Consider the following 22,231-nt stretch of genomic DNA (forward strand, 5'->3'; position numbering starts at 1 on the left):
GCTTGTTCAGGGGCTATGTATAAAAGTATTAGCGGCAGAGTATCAGCAGGGCTGCCAGGCAAATGGTATTGCTTAAGAGAAAATAAATATGGCTGCCTCCATATCCCTCTCGCTTCAGTTGTCCTTTAAGTAGCAGCCAGGTGCTGCTTATTAATTGCAAATCATTAAAGTGGATCCGAGGTGAACTTTTACTCATTGCATAATTGTGTTCCTTTCCTATTGTTTATAGGACATTCCTCAAGCCAAATACTGTTTTGTTTTAATACTCTAATTCCCTATAAACTAAACAAGCCACGCCCACTGGTTTTCAGAGAGCCAAGGCACTTTCAGACAGTAGTAAGGGCTCATGGGAGCTCAGTCTGGGCAGGAGGAGGGGGAGGTATTACTAGCCAGAGATTTCAGAGGAGGAGGGGGGAATTAGTTTTTTTTTTTTTTTAAAGATTCTTTATTTTTGTTTTAACAGCTGTTTGAACAAATAGCAGACAATAATAGCTATAAACCATATCCTTGAGTAAAAGTTACAGACATTCCGTTAGTCAAGAAACTAGAGAGACAGTGTATACGGCCAACCAGTGCCGCAAGGGGATATCTGTAACCACTAAAAGAAAGCTAATTATAAGGGAAAGGAGCGGCCCCCAGGAACCACCCACAATAAACATAGATCCTTGGCCAGGCCAAGGGCAAATCTCATTTGTCATTCGACCAAACAGGGTATTAGGCTTGAGTAATTTGCATGATGAGGCTATATCTGTATGCTAATGGCCGGACTGTGAGATATGAAAATGATAAGAACGGAGCCTCAGGGCCCAGAGGGAACATTTCCCCGGACTCCGTCCCAGTTTAGGAGCTATGGTTCAGACCGGGGCAGTTATACTAAGCTTAGTTTAAGGTGGGACCCGGGTGCCCGTCTCCACTCCCACAAACTACATAATGATATTTTTGCTCATATAAAAATGAAGAGAAGGATAAAGAATAACATAGTGAGATAACAGAAACGAAAAAGAAGTAAATAGGAAAGAAATCAAGGACTGGTGTGTAGGTTACCAAACACAGGGGTTGCAGAGGCATGGGGAGAACAAGCATCCTCCCCATGGTGCCACATATTATACTTTCATGACACCCACATCAGGAGGGGAACTATCGCATAACCTATAGGCAGTAGTCTAAGCCAAAAGTTGTTTAAACTCGGCAGTTTCTTCATATTCGTGCCATGGGGCCCATGTGCAGCTAAACTGCTCATCGCGCGTATGCATTATATGAGTCAGGTTTTCCATCAATTTAATGTGCTGAATCTCCCTAATCCACTCAGAAACAGGAGGTGCTGCAGTCGACTTCCAATGGCGGGCGATAAGCAGTCTAGCCGCATTAATCAGGTGCTTAGAGAGGGATTTTTTATATTTCCCAAGCCGGCTCGGGGTATTGTGTAAGAGGTAATACGAGGGGTCGTCCGAAGAGTCCACTCCCGTTACCTTTGAGATTATAGTTTTAACCTTACTCCAAAAGGGGATCAACTTCGGGCAGTCCCAGAACACATGTATTAAGCTACCCCTGTGTGTAAGACAGCGCCAACATTGGGGGTTTGAGGAAGGAAACATTCTCTGTAGTTTCTCAGGCGCATAGTACCATTGCGTAAGAAGCTTATAGCCAGATTCTTGTAATTTAGCAGAAATTGATGACTTTTGTGATAGAATGAGAATCTTACGCCATTGATCTTCAGAGAAAGTTTTATGTAGGGCCTGTTACTATTTAAGCTTCAAACTATCAGCCAGGTCCGGATCAATGACAAGCAGAGAGTACAGCTGTGAGATTCCCCTAGATAAGAATCCCTCACCACTGCATAGTTTTTCAAATTGGGTGAGACCCCTAGCATATGCGCTCCTGGGGCCCAGGCTCGAGATGTAATGCTTAAATTGCAAATATGCCCAGGGGTCCAGAGCCTGATTCTGCAATTGGGTGCGCAAGACTACAATGTCTCGCCATTCATTGTTATCTATTAAGTGGTATGCCCTTAGCAAGTGGGGGGCCCTCCAATGTGTATAGGCTTTATTATGCATTCCCAGGGGAAATCCTGGGTTGTCAAGTAAAGGAATCATTGGAGAAGGCCATGGGGAAAGATGGAGAGATTTATTATGTTTATGGAAGAGCTTTATTGTGTCTCCCGTCAGGGGATGTAATGGTCCCAAAGAGGAAGCCAGTTTCCCTGCCCAGGGTAAATGAAGTAATTTGGAGCCGGCTAGATCTCTCTCCATCTCTACCCATCGCTTAAACGAGCTATGTCGGTGCCAATCAGTTATGCGCAGCAGAGCCGCCGCTGCATGATATAATGCCATATCAGGTACAGCCATGCCACCCAAGCTCTTAGGCTGTGTGATCAAAGCGTGCTTAAGCCTAGGTGGTCTGCCCCGCCATATGAACCTTCTAAAGCACATTCTAATCTCTTTGAGGAAGGAAGCAGGTAACAGGATGGGGATAGTCTGGAAAACATATAGGAACCGAGGGAGCACATTCATCTTGATAATGTTGACCCTTCCAAACCAAGTGAATTTTTCTACATCCCATCTCTTGAGGTCCGTCTTAATCTTGGCTAGTAAAGGAGCATAATTAAGGGGAAAGAGCTCCGAAGGGTTACTTGGGATTTTAGTGCCTAGGTACGTGATGGCCTTAGAGGCCCATTTAAAGGCAAAGTTATTTGCCAGTTGGGACTGTTGAGGCGCACTTAGGCCCACACTCATTGCTTCAGATTTATCGTAATTAATCTTAAGGCCCGCCAGGCTGCCATATGACAAAAATTCTTGCATGAGGTTAGGGACTGTAATATGGGGATTGGTTATAAAGAAAAGAAGGTCGTCAGCGTAAGCTGCAACCTTATGCTGTGAGGTAGGAAGTTGTAGCCCCATTATATCAGGGTTGGCTCGTATGGTGCACAGAAGTGGCTCTAGAGAGAGGGCAAAAATAAAAGGCGATAAAGGGCACCCCTGACGGGTGCCATTATATATGTGCAAAGGTTCAGAGAGCTCTCCGTTAATTTTAATTCTAGCAGTTGGGGACCTATATAACGCCATAATATACGTCAGCAACCGCTGCGGGAGCTTTATATGGCGCAACGTACCCTCTATAAACTCCCACCGGACACGATCGAAGGCCTTCTCCGCGTCGGTGGATAGTAGCATCATCGGTGAGGCCCTCGATCGTGCCCAGTGAATTGCCAGCAGTGCCCTCAGGGTATTATCCCTGGCTTCTCTTGTTGGGATAAAACCCACCTGATCATAGTGGACTAATTGTGATATGAACGGGGACAAGCGATTCGCTAGTACTTTAGCATAGGCCTTAAGATCAATATTAAGCAACGAGATGGGCCTATAATTTGTGCAAGAGGAGGGGTCCTTACCGGATTTATGAATCACAGAGATATGAGAAGACAGCATATCATCCGGGAAAATCGTAGGGTCATCCTGATCCGTAAGGGAGTTAAGGGCTGTAAGTAAAGGAGCCTGAAGTGTAGGTAAGTATAATTTGTAGTAGTCAAGGGCAAAGCCATCAGGGCCCGGAGCCTTGCCTGAAGGCATCTGCGAGAAGGCCAGCTGTAATTCTGCGGACGATATGGGCTCCCCCAATTCCTCCAGCTCTGATTCTGGTATGGAGGGCATTCCCGATCTCCGGATATACTCCCGTATACGCTGTGGCAAGGAAGGGTCCCCATGGCCACGGGAATGAGCATGCACATTGTATAGCTTCTCATAATACCCTTTAAATATACGCGCTATAGATTGGGATTTGTAGTGTTTCTTGAAACTGGCATCGTTAATGTGTGGAATGTAATTAGCCGCCTGCTGGATACGGAGCGCCCGCGCTAATAAGCGTCCACACTTATTGCCAAATTCGTAGTAATGCCGCTGGCATCTGGACGCAGCATATCGAGCTTTGAAAAATAGGAGAGCTTTAAGCTTCTCACGTTCTGCAGTCAGCGCCGAGAGATCTGAGTCCAGCAGCGTGCCCGTGTGCAATAGTTGTAGTCTGTTGATTTCCCTAAGCCAGTTGTCAATAGCTTCATTTCTTTCCCTTTTGATTCTACTGCCCTCTTTAATCAGAACCCCTCTAATAACACACTTATGTGCAGCCCATATCGACATCGGGGATACCCCTTCCACCCTGTTGGCCTCAAAGTAATTCTCCAGGGCCCTTTTTACTCTCCCCTCCACCACCTTATCTTTTAGCAAAGAGGTGTTTAATCGCCATGTAAAAGGGCCACGTCTACTCTCAAGCACCGCAAGGGATATCGAGACAGCCGAGTGGTCTGACAATGCTCCCGGAATGATATCCGCTTTTGAAGTACGTGGAATCAAATTGTGTGAAATGAGAATATGATCAATGAGGGAGTAATTCCCATGCACAGCAGAATAGTATGTGTACTCTCTGCCCGTCGGATCTCGCAACCGCCAAATATCAACCAATCGCCTATTCCGTAGTGCGAACTTGCATTTCATAAGAAGTCTATGTGGAAAGGCAGATCTGCCCAGGGAAGTGTCAAGGGGTGGTTCCAGTGCCACGTTCATGTCCCCTCCCAGAATCAGAGACCCCTCAGCAAAAACATCCAATTCGTTTAGGAATTTTTCCAAGAAGGTGTGCTGACCCAGGTTAGGTGCATAATAAGAACCAAAGGTAAACATCTGGTTGTTAATCACGCCCTTCACCATGATATACCGTCCATCAGTGTCCGAGCTATGCTAGATTTGTGTCCTATGCACCCCCTTGGAAAACAAAATAGCGACCCCCTTTGTTTTTGAATCCGAAGCATTACTATAGTAAGCTAAAGGGAAGTGTTTGTTACTCAGTCTGGGATGGTCTGTACCTTTTAAGGTGGGTCTCCTGCAGAAAAACTACATGTACATTAGATCTTTTCATCTCAGTCAACAGTGAAGACCTCTTTTCCGGTTTGTTCAGCCCCCTGATGTTGAGTGTCCTAATATTAAGTGATGCCATCAATCTTAGGTGATAAGCCAATCAGGCCTATTCCCCCAGCCCAGAATCCCACGTCAGTCCCCGTAGAAAAAAGAAAAGAAAGGAGAAATAGAAAAAGGAGTAGAAAAAGAACAACATAAAATACAAAACAGAAACAAAAAAGGTATCTCCATTGGTGTAATCCCTGAGGACAAAGTCCCTCGAGACACACCACTCCAGTTAGGCCAGTCCTCTCATTCAGATTCGAAGAGAGGAGGATTGAATCATCGTTCTGGCCCAGTAGGGAGAGGAAAAAGAGCCAGAGCATGTAACCGTGGTCTCCTAGAGCCCCCGGCTCATGTCGCATAAACTATCTTAACATGATAACCAAATCTTTCTCTGGTTTCCAGCCCATTAGCTTCGTAACTACTATATGTTGGAAAACTGCACATAGAGGAGAAGCAAACATATATAAACAGCATTTTACGTCTAACATTCCCGGCGCACATGGCCCCCCAGATCCTCCAACCAATAAAGCATAACCCCTCATCCTCCCCCCCCCCCCCCCCCCCCCAACCAGTCCAACGCATATCAGAGCTCATTCCCCAAAGATTCTCCACTCTGAAGGGACCTATATATTCATACAGTTCAGGTTGTTTGCATGCGGAAACATAAATCCCAGCGCAATGGTGTAGGGACTCACAGTCCTGGTAAGCTATAAGCAAGTTCGTATAGAAGGTATGAGACGGGTCTAGAAGCTCCATGAAGTCATTAATCCAAAAGCAAAGGGGAAATAAGGCACTAGACCGAGGATTATAGACAGTAGCGCATCCCAGCTCATAGTACTTCAGTCCGAGGACCAAGGTACCCCATCAGCTCGGCTGGGTCACACAGGGCAGAGGGGGGTAGGGGGGAGACAAACGGGGCCTGGAAAGGGAGGGGGGCAACTCTCAGAGTCATCTCCGAGCCGACCAAAAATCAACATAAAGAAGTGATAAGATGTTAAGAAATACTTCCCTCAGGTGTTCCTTGCAGTAGAGCTTCTCTGCCTTCGTTCGCGCTGAGGACGGGCAAATTCCACAGAGTCTGGGTCCCATTCAGGCACCGCGGTTTCCGCAATGCCTAGAGTTTTGAAGAAGTCAGGTAGATCTCTTGGGTGTCTGAGGATCGCTGATTTAGAGTTCAATATTGCATATAGGTGAAATGGAAAACCCCACCTATACTCCGCTCCAGCCTCCTGTAATGCGAGTAGAAGAGGTTTCAGGGCTCTCCTCTGTGCCAATGTCGAGGGCGCTAAATCTTGATAAAAGGTTATAGTGGCGCCATCGAAATCGTATGACCCCGCTGCTCTGGCTGCCTTCATGATAGCTTCTTTAAGGGGAAAATCCTGTATTCTACAGATGACATCCCGCGGGGGTTCCGATCCTTTAGGTGTTGCACGTAGCGCGCGGTGAGCTCTATCCATTTTTACTGTAGTACCCTCCGGCCTGTTTAGTAGGCCATTGAAGATCGCCTGTAAAGTACCTGGGAGGTCATCCGCCCTGGTAGCTTCAGGGAGGCCACGCACTCTCACATTATTCCTCCGATTTCTATTTTGGAGATCCTCCACTTGGAAGCGCATCTGACTCTGTCGGAGCTCCGACTTTTCTTTGCTCTCCTTGAGTGCTGCAATTTCAGTTTTGAGCGACGCCACATCAGTCTCAAGGCCGCTCACCCGCTGTGTTACAGCTGTTATGTCTGCCCTCAGGGTAGCGATCTCTTCCTTAGTAGAGCTAACAATCTGTTCCGTCTGTTGCTGCATGTCAGCTTTCGTAGGCATCTCTCTCAGATAGGCCCACAATTCTTCCATTGCTCTTGCTTTCCCCGTTGAGCCTGGGGAGCTTGCTGGGGAAGAGCCTGAGGCCGGAGTGTCGGCCATCTTGGACGTCTTGCTGCGGGTAGCTCGAGGAGAGAAGTATCGGTCTAAGGTCTCTCTTGCACGTCTAGGGGTCTTGCTGCGGGATGCTCTACCTCTGGAACAACTTGCCATACCATTCCGGGTAGGAAAGAAGTAGTTTATCTGCAGTTAAGGCTATAAAAAAGCTGCGTGTGGCCGGGAGCTCTTCTCCCTCACGTCTTCACACTTTTTTTGCTCAAGATGCAGATAAGCTTGCCTCTGTGTAATGTTTACAAACCACATGGCTGCTGTCATTGTATCAGAGGAAGAAAGAATCATATTCTATTAAAGCTGTTTGCAGCTAGATTTTCTGTCTAAACTTTAGATAAGATATATAGACAAGATACTTATAGTTTAGTTTTTCATCTCGGATCCGCTTTAATCAACAGCAAGTGTGACCACCTCTATAAAGTGGCAGTTTGCATTTCTGGAGCGTTCAGGTATGTGTTGCAACCCTGCTAAGGAGGAAAGACCTCAGTGATATTTGAGCAACTATTGTAAATGCCCATCAATCTGTGAAGGTTTATAAGGCTATTTTTTGACAATTTGAAGTCCGTCATTCTACAGCAAAAATGATTGTTCTCAAGTTTAAATCATTGAACAAATCTTCCCATGAGTGGTCTCCTCAAGAAATGTACTCCAAGGTCAGCCAAGAGATTTCAAAAATTGCAAAAGCTAAATTAGACTTTATAGACCTTAGTTAACATGTTTATAGCCATACAATTAGAAAAAGACTTTACAAGTATGGCTTGTTTGGAAAGGTGTTTGCTTTTTTGTTAAAAAAAAAAACAAAAACAAAAAAAACAGTTTTCAAGATATTAAATTTTTAGGTTTTATTTTTTCCTTAACGCGAGGTACACACTATGAGATTTTCTGGCAGATTTACTTTTTCAACAGAACCCCGACATAACCTTTATGCCTAATACACACAATAAGATTTATTATCGATTATTTCCAACATGTCCGATCTGATTTCCGATCGATTATCCATAGAAGTGAATGGAAAATCAATTGGAAATCAGATCGGACATGTTGGAAATAATCGATAATAAATCTTATTGTGTGTATTAGGCATAAAGGTTATGTCGGGGTTCTGTTGATCTCGTCACTGGTATCCAGGGACGAGTTGCCCCGGGGCGTGGAGTCTAAACGAGCATGGGGCTTCACCAGTGCACCCTGCAAGTGATGATGGGCCGTCACCCCTAGTGGGTGGCGGACTACTTTGCTGCCTGGTGCTCGCAGGTCACGACCCCTAGGACTACTGCACCAGTGACTGAAAGAACAGAGGGTACCTGACGGGAGACTGTCAGAGTGGACCATTGGGCAAGGACAGACTAGCAGGACAGATAGGCCTAACCTTAGGGATCCCAGGAAGGAAGTGGCTGGCAGGGAAAAACCCAGGAAGGGAGCTGGCTGTATGGTTCCCAGGAGGCAACCGACAGGTAGAGGGAATCCTGGGTAAGGAGCTGACAGCTAAGATCACAGGAGGGGTACTGACTGACAGGGTAAGTCCCGGAGATACTGACAGTCAGAGGTAGTCCCTGGGAAGGAAGCTGATAGGATAGGAACCCAGGAGGGAATGCAAAGGCTGGAGGAATACCCAGGAAGCTGCAGGTGACTGTAGAGCTCCTGGAGGGAACTGGCAGGCTGAAGGAAACCCTGGGTAGCTGCAGGTGACTGGGAGAGCTCCCAGAGGAAACGGACAGGAAGAGGGAAACCCAGTGAAGCTGCAGATGACTGGGGAGCGAGGCAGGGAGACTGACAGGGCTGGATTGATGGCAGACCGGAGTCTGACAGGGAGTGCAGGGACCCTGGTTAGGCTGCAGGCTGATTAGCAGGCAGGCTAAATCAGGCAAACAGGTGACTGACAGGCAGATTAAATGAGGCAGACAGCCAGGAGTAGCAACAGGGATAGCCAAAGGGGACGACTTGGAAGGGAAGACCCTGGTAGGGAAAGGGTATAACCAAAAGGGGGACGACTTGGAGGGGGAACGGTGGCGGAACACCGTGGCTGTGACCACGGATGCAACAGCAACTAAACAGTGAGAGTGCTGGACTTATATAGCCAGCCTCTCAATTAGTGTCAGGTGCAGTACCACTGCACAATAAAGGGACCTAGCGCACGTGTGCCTAGCTACAGAGCGAGAGAGAGAGAGATTCCAGCTCCAAGGAGGAAGTTGGGCTAGCGTGCGTCCGCCATGCGGGACGGAGAAACGAAGGAGCTGCGTGGGACCCGGTGGTTGGAGTGAAACGGGGGATCGTTACACTCTGCCGCCATTGCATGAGCACCAGTGCAGGAACAAGGCGAGGTAAGCACGAGCAATCGTGACAGGTTATCATGTTGTGGCTAATCTTTTACAGCAGAAAGGAAGTTCTGAGGTCCGTTCGACTTTAAATAGATAATGGCACAGTGGAATCTGTTGTGTGTTTTATACCTGAGGTCAAATTAAAATAAATGTAAAACCTGCTGAAGACTAAATGATTTTCTATTCTGTACATAAATAAAATATAAATAATGATACATAAAATCTTAGATTTAAAAGAGGGTGTACTTTCTATTTCTTTTGGCAGACATGAATTCTCATGGTCTCAAGCTAATACCATCATCTCTGTTTTTTAGGAACTGGAATTGCAGGCACAGGCACAAGCACATGGTATCCCATCAACTTCCCCACATGGCGGGAAGCCACCTGAGCATGAGCAAGATGTTATGCTTAGTGTTCAGCAACAACTCCCAGTGCAACAGCAGGCTCCATACCAACAACCAGTGGACTTTTCTGTTGAAATTGGATACCAGCATAATGCCTGTGCAGACACCTCGTTCCCTGCTATTTCGAAGTCAGAGTTAGACCTCATGTTGTTGGAAGACACCATGCTAGGTTCTGATCCCATGATGACATGTGATCCTCTTATGTCTACCCTCTCCCCTGGCACCTCTAAAGCTAGCAGCAGAAGGAGCAGCTTCAGCATTGATGAAGTGGATGGCCTGTGACAACACGTACTATAGAAACTGAGATATTTATCGAGTACAGTGCCTGATAGTAGCCTCACTGCAAACCAGAAGCCTGGAATCAAACTACCTTATTTATGGGAGAGTTTGTTAGCATCGTGTAGGACTACAAACATATATGCACTTGAGAGTATACAGGAGTATATTTAAACAGTAGTGCCTACAGGTAAACGTAAATAAATTCTGGCATAGAAAGATCCTTTAAAGTGAAGTTCAGAGCAATGTTATCACACTGTCTGCATATGGGATTATGAGCTCTGAACCCACCAGCATCAGTTGCCTAAATCTGTGTGTGGTGGATAGCCACGTATAGTTGCCTTAGCTCTTACAACGCCGGTTCCCTCTGGCACATGAGACATTTGCAAGAATCTGAAGTGCCTTCACATAAGCGTTCCTGTGCATATGGACATGGCACTCACCATAAGGATGCAATTTTTCTTTATCTTTTTTTTTTTTTTAATTGAAGAGAGTTACATTTGTGTTGATGACATTTTATTGAAATGTTTAAATATGTGTTTAATATATGTTAAAATGTAATTTTTATTGGAGAGCCCACACTATCTGCCATCTTAGATCTAGAAAGGTGCTCACAGACAAGCCAGCAGTTGGATGTTAAGCAACAATTCCGCCCCAGCCTTTCTTCCTAGCTATCACATACTCTTCAATGCTATGTAGTTGTAGATGTGGGTTGCGCAGAGCAGCACAATTCTGACCACTGGAGTTGGGCAAACCTGTTTAACTTATCTCAAGCTGTGGCTTGTAATTGTTGATGTTACAGGGAAATGGCCAGGTTTGCCAACTCATCACTTCAGTTACTGATATATTTTAGCCATACAGTTTCTATGTTTTATTAGACCCTGCCAGTGTCTTACCTGGATGTGATCAGCTATATAACCAGTGTAATTCACATTTGTCATTAAAGAATTATCCCATCCAGTCAGGGCTGTGGAGTTGGTACAAAAATTATCCAACTCCGACTCCTCCGTTTATGGGGAAAAAAATCATCTGACTTCAAAACCCGTGCAGGCCTATGGAGTGGGTACAAGATTAACCAACTCCAACTCCACAGCCCTGCATTCAGTAGTATGTGATAGATGTAAGTAAGTGTATGTAGATCATACTCTATTGCAGATTAGTGCCTTCTGCACTTGTTACACTCCCAGTTGCTATGTGGCATGAAAACATTATTATTGTGAAATCCACAGAAACCCATTGAGGTCTACGCAACATGACTATTCTACTATCAGGTTACATAATAGTCAGGAGCTCTGAATCTAGCAGTTTCAACGCTGAAATCCTTTAAAAGACCTGCTCTGGAATAAGAATGATCTAAAATGGTGCCAAAATTTTAAGCAGGTGTGAAAAATGCTGTAAAATAAGAATGTTTACACAAATAGAAGTATTTATTTTTTTTATCAATTAAAACAAACCTGTGAATAAGCTTCATACTTGCCCACGTAAAGGTAAGCCTCTGGATGGTCCACAGGCCTTCTAGGTCCTCCGGGATCTCACCACCGCTGGGCAGGATCCCTCTGCTAATTCGTGGTCCCCTCCATGTATGAGTGCGACTGTACTTCTCATGTGTCAGTATGGTCATGCCTGTACAGTAAGCCAAGGTCACTCAGCAATGATTATTGCATGCATGGCTATACTCGGGAATGCTACTCGGGTGGGGTTCATACATGGAGGGGAAGCACGGCCATGAGAACATATCCTACAAGCTCTTGTTGAGATACGTTCGGAGGTATCCTGCACAGTAGCAGTGGACTCTGGACCATCCTGAGTTTTCCTTATATGTGGTTAAGTGTCTCACTTTTTTTTTTTTTAATTACAGGTGGCCTTAAACAATGCAAAGTAATTGAACAGTCGAGCAATCTTAATCTATTCGATATTTGGTGTACCCATCCTTTGCCCTCTAAACAGCATCAGTTCTTATAGTTACACTTGCAAATAATTTTTGAAAGAACATGGTTGGATGTTCCAGACATCTTGGAGAACTAACCATAGGTCTGTGGATGTAGGCTGCCACAAAACCTTTTCTCTCTTCATTCAACCTAAGATCAGGGCTCTGAGTGGGACATACTTCCAGGACCCCTTTCCTAAGCACTTGAGGACCGCAATGTTAAACCCCCCTAAAGACCAGGCCATTTTTCAATAAATTGGCTACTGCAGCTTTAAAGCCTCGCTGCAGGGCCACACAACTTAGCACACAAGTGGTCCCTTTTCTCCCCACCAACAGAGCTTTCTGTTGATGGGGTCTGAATTGCTCCACCATTGTTTATTTTTTTTATCAATATTTATGTTATTATTTTGAAAATGAAATTGCCTTTTTTTTTTTTTATTTATTTTACATTCCCCCCCTCCCCCATCAGCCAATTACTGTGATTGCCTATGACAGCGGATCACCCCCAATCCTACTAGAGGGACAGCCGTGTCACACAGCTGTCCCCAGTACAGCCCTGCCTTAGATCGCAGCCCTGTACTAAGAAAAAAGACGACAGGTTCGCCGTCTAACAGTCTCCCAGCGGCGTTCGCCGCTGGGAGACTGGAGGCGGAGCGGAGCTCCATCATCCAAGCGGAGATGCGCGCGATCTCCTGCAATCCCTGCCCCGCCAATTGGCGCGGAGTGGTCTTTAAGTGGTTAAGGTGGCCATACATCAGGCGGCTGCTCGACTATCCGATTCAATTATCATCGAGTTGGCTGAAAATCGGTGCTGCCAAGTACATGCCTGACCGACAATGCAACCAATTTCGGCCCCAAAATTGGTCACAAAGTCGTTTGCGCATGCTGAAAGATGTTGGACCGACTTGCTTAATCAGGTGCATGGTGGGAAAGGCGTGCAATGTCGCGACGATCGACTAACATGACAAAGCCCCCGGTGCCAAGGTGCAATGTATACATTACCTTTCTGCTGCCTCTGCTTGTCCCCGCAGGCTATGGGCACATTCCGCTGTGCATACTCGCATGCCCCACGTGGTTTCCTAGTAAGGGGCAAGTGTATAACATCAGACGTCATACACGCGGTCAGGTTACTAGGCAAGGTTACTGTGGCGTGCATGTATGATGAGCAGAGTGCGCCCTGAGCCTGCGTAGACGGCATAAAGGTGGAAAAGGTAATGAAAGGTAATGTATACATTGCACCGGGGGGACAATTATCATTAGAGGGGACAGTGTCCGGGTGGTGATGCGGACATATGCAGCGCACAAGGCCAATTCCCAAGAGATTTCATGCTGAAATTGATTGGGAATCGGCCTGTGGTGTATGGGCAGCTGACAGATCACTCTGTTATCACATTCAATAAGAGAGATTTATCTCTTGGTTGAATCTGCCCATACATCGCTAGATGTATGGCTGCCTTTGACACTGAAGATAGTTCTTGTTGACATTGGCTGTATGTCGAGGGTCATTATATAGTTGCAGAATAAAGCTGGGGCTGAACAGATGCCACCGATTGTTTTTATTATTTCCTGCAGACACACTTTATTTTACCTATTTCCACACCTCTGACACAAACCCTACTTTCTGCTACAGCCAAATATTTTAAAATTTGACTCCTCAATCCAGGATACCTGCTGCACCCCCAGTCCTTATGTGTTTAAGCATAAATTATTCAACTCCTCATGTTTCTAGGTTGGAGGTATGTCTATGATGAAGCCCTCTTCTGGCCAGACTGCTCCTGACAGTAAATATACAGTATGTACCCAGGACTCGCAGGCTTCTGTAACTTCTGAGCTGATGGCTTTGCCAGACATCTTCTAATATAGAAGAGTAAACCTGAACAGAAGATGAAATATTTTCTTTTAGAAGGAATAATGAATTGAATAAGGGCCAATGTCTTTCATCTTTCACACTTACTTTTCTTGGTTGACCACTGTGTTTTCAGCATTACTGATTTGCTTTGTATACCTTCAGAGAAGTTTGAAAACCACATCTTGAAACCCAGATTGTTCTTGAACATTTTTCTGATGTCATAACCAACTTGGCCTCAATTCACAAAGCATTACCGCATGCAGCAAAGCAAAAAACTTTTTTTTTTCAAACATTTAGTGAAATGTCCATTCACAAAGGCTTTTAACACATGGAAAAGTACATTTTCTGGCTAGTGAGGTAAATTATGGACTTGTTAGGTAAATACTTAATAAATGTCAATTCACAAAGTAGAACACATATGGTAGAACAGGTGAGATGTTCTGTATTTTTCCTCCAGCCTGGAACTGTCAGTAAGATAAAGACATAGCCATATGGAAGGTAGGAAACAGAACAGGTGAAAACTAATTTCTCGTGTTATATTACAAAAATCCACAATATTATTGTGTTGTAATTATAAATGGTTAGTAAGATACCAATGGTTTTGAGCTGATACAAATTTTATGTACATTTTTATGTAGTTTGCACTTTACTTGTCAGCCTAATTTAAAAAAAAGTAATCTGTAGCGCATTTGGCTTTCATTTTTCATGAACTGTAACAACCTATCAAATACCTCATGAAATACTGCATGAAGCCTTAAAAAACCCCATGAAATACCGCATGAGGAAAAAAAATCCCTTTGTAAACTGGTGGCTTATCTAAAAAGCTGTATACAAACTATTACAGTTTGCACGAAAATCTTAGTGACTACTCAGTAAAAGTATATATTTTTTTTCGCCACGTGTTAAACGATTGCACATGAAACTTTAACCGAGCAGGTCTTAGGCTAGGTTCACAGTGGTCCATTGCATAACGCATGCATTATAATTTGTGTGAAGTGCAATGGAGAGGAGTTAGAATAAATAACATGATCAGTTACAATGCAGAGATGTGAACAGACCCATAGAATTGTATGGGCAGTGAGTTGACATGCAGAACTATTCTTCAATGCAACTGATCTCTAAGAGAATGGGGCCTTATGCTGGGAATACACAATTCGTTTTTTCCGGTCAATTTTCCGTCCGATCAATTTTAGATTCTTTTTTTACGCTCAATTCTCGTATCTTTTCTCATCTATTTCCATTCACTTCTATGAGAAATCGATCAGAAAAACTATCGAAAATAAGATCGGACATGTCGGAAATTATCTATCGAACCATCTATCTGCTGAAAAAGCGCATGGTGTATTCCCAGCATTAGTGAATTGAAACCCTTTTGTATTGTCCCTTTGCTCAGACTTGCCACTATGTATGTCCTGTGACCTAAAACTATCTTCCACAACCTCATCTTGGTAGCAGAGTTTAGCTGCTACTCACCCAGTTTTGAGCCTCCTACACAGCTGTTTTTGTTTAACAAACTCTTTCAACCTACATATGAAGATGATCATTCGCACCTGTTTGGTATAATGAACTATACACCTAACTATAATCCTAGAAAATTGACATGCAAGTGTAAGGGCCCGTTTCCACTAGAGAGAATCTGCATGCGTTTCCTGCATGCAGATTCGCATAGACAACACAATGTGAATTGGCCTGTTTCCACTTGTGCGGGATTCTGTGCGGTTTGCTGTGCAGAAAAAAATCTGCACAGCAGACCCATCGGAATTCGCACGCTGCACACTTACACGCGATTTGTCGGTAATGTAATTTAATAGGAAAACCGCAAGCGTTTTTGTCTTGTGGTTTTCCCGGCGTTTCTGCGTGCGTTTCCACTTGAAAATCCATGTCGATGCTTGCCGGCATTGACATGGTTAAAACGCGTCGTGCAAACCGCAAGTGATTCCGTGTGAAAATCCGCATAGAAACGGCAATGCAAACGCGTGAGGAGTCTTTGCCGCGATTTTCCCGTCAAAATCACGACGCACTAGTGGAAACGGGCCCTAAGAATTGATGCGGTTTTGAAGGAAAAAGGCAGCCTCACCAAATATCGATTTGAATTAAATTTTTCTTCTGGTAGCTACTTTGACAACATCACATATTACAATTTATATTTGTGAAGGCATTCTGGCTTTACAGTGTTTTTAACAACTACCTAAAACTTTTACTGTATATATGCCTAGCATATGATGTTGGCTGAAGGTTCCCCTTTAAAAAGGGATGGGTTGGCAGCCCTGATTATGGGTACCTTGGATGTCCCCATAGTATTTTGTATACACAATGTGTACATATGCCAGAGCATGGACTTCTTTTGTCTGTGAGTCCAGATGAAGGTAGTGATAATGGACTTTTTAACTTTGTTCCATTTGCCACTGTTTGAACCACTTTTTAATATAACTAGTTTATTACATATGACTAAAGGAGATAACTGCTAAAAATAGGAGACCGTTTTTTTTTTTCCTCTGGATTGTTCACCACATGAACCAAGTCCTCATTAATATGATGCCTTAGATTGTTAGGTAATTTTGAGCGTCCAGCAGCCAAAATGCCAAAGATTTTCCTGCACAAATGCTTTCAGTGGGGCAAGCACTGAACCACTTATGTATGCTGTAGGGAATTATGGGTGTATCCCTTTCTACAGTGTTAGTCTGTGTTATATTATGACTGCAGTTACTTATGCAGCTCTTACTCCAGAAAGCCATTGCTCAGTTTAGTTTGCTGGGTGCTTTTTTGAATGACATTTTTCTAGCAAACCTTCATAGAAGGGCAAAGTACAGTACAATTCAGAAAATGTATTCCCAGTTCCACTAATTATCTCTGGTCACAGCTGTAGGTCTGTCTGAACCATTTTTAGTGTTATGCTTACACTTGGCTTCTGCCAAAAGCCTTGTCCTGGGTTTTAAAAAAGAACTATAGTGATAACGTAATGATTCAAATGGCTTATATTTATTCAATATTAATTTATTAACTATTCACTCAGTGTTTGCCCATTGTAAAATCTTTCCTCTCCCGATTTTACATTCTGAAATTTATCACAGGGGGTGACATCTTTAGTCCTGTCAGGTGCAGCTCTGCGGAATGTTTGTTTCGGAGAATTCCAAAGCAAGTGAAAAGAATGCCCAATGCTCTGGGAAGAGAATTCCACATAGCTAAGCATCACTGGGCGGCTACAGCCAAATATACAATAATAATTAGATATAAGACATGTTTGTGATGCTGAAACCAGGAAAATTGAAAGTAGGTATCTTGAATAAGTCACTGCATTCTACTATATGTCACTACTACAGTGCCTCTTTAAAGCCAAACTCTTTAGCATGTGTTATGGAATAGACCTTGTCCAGTGGAGCACCCTCATTCCCTGAATGGGAAGTAGTTTTCCACACACTTCTCAGGTGTCCAAGACTGTCAAGTTACGTTTATTTTGATTCAGATGTTTTTAATTAACTGGATTTTGCTTCTTTACTGTACACCTATACACTATGCAAAATGTATTGTCTGTTTTGCTACTGCCGTTCATTTCCTGCAAAGAGCCACAAGGGGGTGCTGCTTATATAAAATAAATACTGCTGAAAGCCACTGTGGTTTGATTTAAAATAAAGTTGGTCTCTGTTTCATTTTAAGAAGCCAGACTTACCATAAGGTGATGTTGTGATAGGCATTCTGCTAACCAGGTAGTAGTCTCGAGAAGGAATCGACATAGAATAATATTGTAGTCAATACTAATGTAATAGTATTGTAAACACCTGTATGTTTTCAGTAAGATTAACGTCTCCAGGTTAGTGGATTTGTAGAAACCACAAAAAAGGTTTAAGTACAGTATGTGATATTTTTTTTACTTTTCCAACCAAACTTTATTGAAGCAGGTAAATAAGTTAACGTCGTTACATTATCCATAAACACAATAAAGCTTTGGTAAATGTTAAAGAATAACAGAAAAACAAATCAGCACAGTTGTTAATTAACAGTAGCTTGGTATATTCTGTATATCTAATATAGAAATATGTATTGCGTATGTTATGTAAAATTATGACGAAACAAATATAGAGTAGAGATCCTCCGCCAGGGGAAGGAAAAATTAGAGCAAACTCAGACAAAGTATATGAGTGATAATTTTATTTGCATGTAAAGTAATTTCTAGATCCAGAAATGACTGGATTGCCTTCCAATTCTTTACAAAATATTACGCTTTATACGTGGTCATTGTGTCTGATGGAGGCAGGACACACTTCTCAATGCCAAACCTTCAAGAAACTACTGTTAGTACAAATGTCACATTGGATTAGATTGTGAGCTTCTCAGAGCAACATAGTTACCTGATGCCAGGCTCTATAAAGCACAGATATTTTTTTGAAGTGCTTTACAAATAATGATAATACAGCACCCAACATTATTGTCTTATTACATTCTGAGACAGAGGATTATGGCTATATCTTTATATGGTTTAGTAACAAACATGGAGCTCTCTGTATCTGCCTTTTTCAATCTTTTTAACCTGGGGGAACCCTTGAAATAATTTTTGAATCTCAGGGAACACCTACAATAACAAAGGGAGAGGGTATTTATTTTATAGTAGACTAGGTTGTAAAAAGTGGGTGAGGCTAAACACTTTTTACTATTATAATAGTCTCCATACTAGGCCTGAACGATTTTAGGAAAAAATTGAATTGAGCGATTTCTGTCTGAAATTGCGAATTCGATTCACGATTTCCTTCAAATCAAGCTTTGTTCCCCCTCTTTGCCTGTTTGTTCCCTCCTCTGTCTCTCGTTGTGCCCCCTTTGCCTCCTCTGGGTCTTTCTCTTGCCCCCTTTGTGTCTCCGTGCCCGCTCTTTCTCTCTGTGGCTCCTCTGTCCCCCAAGCTGCATCAGTTCTGGAAATAGCTTCTAATGCACGGAATACTTCCTGTATGTCATGTGACATACAGGAACCTGGAGTTTTGCCAAGCACACTTCTTCAAACTTCCCCCATGTGGAAATGACGTGATCGCGATAATTGCCGCTTTGACGATTCCGAAATTGTGATCTTAGTGATCGCCATTTCGATTTAAATTCGATTTATCTTTCAGGCCTATTCCATACCTTGTTTCTCCTTTACCAGCACCCATTTCATGCCCTCTATTATTGCACACCCCATTATAGTTGCCTGGTGTTAGTGTTTTATCTTTCCTTTTCATCTGCTGCACACACAGGCTTAGTTTTGGCATCCCACGTGCCACATTTAAGGTGTCATGGTGTCAAGGCCTTTGCGCCAGTGATGAACAAGTAGGGAAGCTAGAATTCAGTATGGGTAGAAAATGAGTGGAGAGGACATTGAGAAGCTAGGGACATCATTTTGAAACTTTCTCAACCTGCCAGTTGAGGCAGCTCGCCTCGAAGGGCAAAGATGCCAGGGATCGCCTGCAAAGTCCTCAAGCAACCCTGGTTGAGAATGACTGCTCTATACCCTGCCAGCATGCTCGCTGCAAGGATTCTTTTTCACCACAAAGTATGCCCAGTTATGGCAGTCTCTCCTACATAACATTGTACTTTATTGAAGAAAATGCCTTTTAATAGAAGTGCCGAGTGCTCTGCCACTCCCAACACTTTCCTACACTAATGCATAATATTTAGCAAGTAAAAACTGCTTTGGTAGGCTTACTTTGTGCAGGCAAGCTGCACCTTCCCCCCCTCCATTTATCATGATATCCAGAGCGGCTATTCAATACTCTTGAAATGGTTGACAATGGCGCTTCTAATTTCATGTTTATACTCCTTTATAACGACTTGTGTATTACCCTGCCCAACCCGCCACCGATCCACAGGTAAGTGTGAGAATCTGCTCAGCTGCCTGTGCAGACAGGCAGCGTTTTGACCACTGTTCACGTCTGCATTCTGCATGTCTTTTTAAGAGAGACTTTCTGTCAGTTTTGCAGCTTGTGTTGCTGAGGGATTTGCATACATTAGTCATGCAAATCCGTTACCTGCCTTCTTTTGATGACTGGCACTATAAAAGCATGCTGCTCCCAGAATGCTTTGCTGGACATTTCCCTTCCATGGTCTGTTCCTGATGGACACTGCTGGAGTGTCAGCCATTGCTATCTAGTATAGTTAATTCCTGGGGGTTGCTTTAGGCTCCCCTTCTAGTCCAGTCAGGTTGTATTATCTGTTTTGCCTGTTCCGTCTGTCTTGTGTTTGGATCGCACAAGCCCTAGCGTTAGCGGCTGTGGATCCTTCTGATTGAGTCTGGAGTGTAGGTTGGAACAGCGGTTGTTTCTGCCTACCTCATCTGTTCTGTCTGCCGTGTGTTTGGATCGCAATCGCCCTAGCGCTAGTGCTGGGGATCCTTCTGTCGCTTGTCCCTGTTTTCGTGTGTCTGTCTTGTCTGCTGCGCTTGCTGGAGGCTCGGTGAGGTAACCGTTAAGCAAGCGCTCGCGTCCTCTGTTTCATGTTTGTCTGTTAATGGTTAGTTAGGCGTGCTTGTCTCTATTGTGCTTATCACGTGGAGACCGCGCATAACCGCGTGCACTGTTGCGAATGAGTGCGGTGTTCGCGGTTAGCTAGCATTTGTTATTTTCCGTATCTCCTTATTGTATTATTTGCTGTGCCTTTGCTACTCTCGTGCTCCGCCTTGCTGTAACCTTGTGTCACGTCTGGCGATCGCACCTCTCGCGATCGCATTCCTGCTTCTTATCTGCTGTGGTGTGTGCACAGTCGCGGGTTGGCGACTAATTTTATGCACACACACACAATCTGTCTCTGTGCTCACTCTCAACCGCTTCTCTTGCGATTGCGTTTCTTCCCTTCGTACAATTCCTGTCTGGCGGGTGTGGTAGGGCAGAGGAGCTGTTCCTCTGCACTCCACAGCTCCACCTGCCGACAGGAATTTCCCTCTGCAGGTGCATAGCACCTAGCCTGGGTGTCCTCAATAATACGCTTGTGGAGGAAATCCGCCGCGTCAGCGCACGTCTGGTGCGCTGACCACGGAGACGATTCCGCAATCGTTACAGAATGTCCAGCCCAACCAAAATTCCCAGGGCAGAGGGAACCTTCGATTTGTTTCAGATGTCCTTGCCTGAGGCAAAGGCATATGTGGATCCTATTATAGGTAGGATCGCACACTACATTATAGCAGTTAAAAAGTCTGTCCTCGTTCCTGACCCCAACCCATATGGAGATTACCTAGATACTGGGTTGTTTGAACCGCCATTTGCCTCATGGGAGATTGGGGCCTTGTTGGAAGAGTTTGATTTCGATTGGAAAGCCTTTTGCGATTTTTATATCGCAAAGAGCGCGGATGACCTGAATGATTCTCGACTCTATGTACCTTTTGATCGATTCTGATGAATGTGATGAGTGTGATGTGGATCTGGTGATTTATGATTTTGGACGAATTGCACACACACCAACCAATTATTTCCAATAAAGAGACACCATTGTCACATGATTATTCCTGTCTTTCTGGGGTAAAGCAAGTGAGTTTGGACACTGTGCGACCTGAAACGAATGGGTGTGCCTCGACTGTGGACACCTGCGTGAATTCTGATGGAGTTTCTCCCGTTTGTTTAGAGGTTAAATCTGTGCGATCTGATGCCTGTTTCTCAGATGTTCCTGCCGATTGTGATCGGCGTGAGTGTGTCAGTTTTGTCAATGATTTGTGGGATCCCTTGTCATGTAAAAACAGATCTTCTTCTCTCAGTACTACTTTAAGATCCTCCATCTATGATCTTGCTATGGGGAAAATTCCCAAACTATGCAGTTTCAAGAGTAAAATTAATATGATTCCTCATGTTGTTGCCACAACTTCCCCTAACATTGTTCAGTATGAATGCTCAGACCTAGTCAGGTGTGAATGGGAGCCCCCGTTCCTGAAAAAACAGCTCGAAGCGTTGTCGTATGAATTGGAGAACGATTCAGAGTCGTTTTGTGAGTACTACATTGCCAGAAGTGAATCTGTCTTGAGAGCATGTATAAGTTATGCTTCCGCCTTAAGAGAAAAAGAGGGGTGTGAATTTGACTTTGTGAGTCCGCTGATTTGTATGTGGAAAATGATTCTGAATGAATTACGTGTACGTCATTCAGGTGACGTTTGTAAAGGTACATTGTCAGCTGGCGTTTCTGAGATCCAGCAATCCAGCCTGGAGACCTCAGAATCCCTGTCTTTGGAGTGTTCGGTTTCGCAACCTAAAGCGATTGTGGATTCGCAAATTTTGCGTTCTGTCTCCTCGGATTCGACATCGTTAGCCGAGTCTAAGAATGAGACAGCACTTTGGTTTTGTGAACCTGATACTGAAGCACCTTTGCTCTGTCCAGAGAAGATGTCTCTGAGCCTGCCCTGTATCATGAATAAAGACATTATGTCCACTCGCATTGACATTTGCGAGTCTGATTCTGAAGTAAGTACTGACTCTCCACCCAGTAATCTGGATGAGTCAATATTACCTTGTTTAAAATCTCCTGCAGTGTCCCTAGAGGCTCGTCTAGGTATTGCAACCATTGTTACCTGTTTCTCTGCTATTTTGGAATTGCAGTCTGGTTTGACTGCTATGGAGGAATTTTCCTGCAATGAAACGAAACTCAGAAGGCCAG

General features: G+C 44.0%; 1 protein-coding gene across 1 annotated transcript in view; it reads left to right on the forward strand.

The window, feature by feature from the left end:
* TFEB (transcription factor EB) overlaps positions 1–17,292 on the forward strand; it is a 109,770-nt gene extending 92,478 nt beyond the window's left edge. Inside the window, exon 9 of the mRNA XM_068269505.1 lies at positions 9,495–17,292. Within this exon, the coding sequence (XP_068125606.1) occupies positions 9,495–9,866 (372 nt within the window). The 3' untranslated portion in view covers positions 9,867–17,292. The remainder of the gene's footprint in view (positions 1–9,494) is intronic.
* The last annotated feature ends 4,939 nt before the right edge of the window (positions 17,293–22,231 follow it).

Source organism: Hyperolius riggenbachi, chromosome 2 (genome assembly GCF_040937935.1).
Source record: "Hyperolius riggenbachi isolate aHypRig1 chromosome 2, aHypRig1.pri, whole genome shotgun sequence".
Lineage (NCBI taxonomy): Eukaryota > Metazoa > Chordata > Amphibia > Anura > Hyperoliidae > Hyperolius > Hyperolius riggenbachi.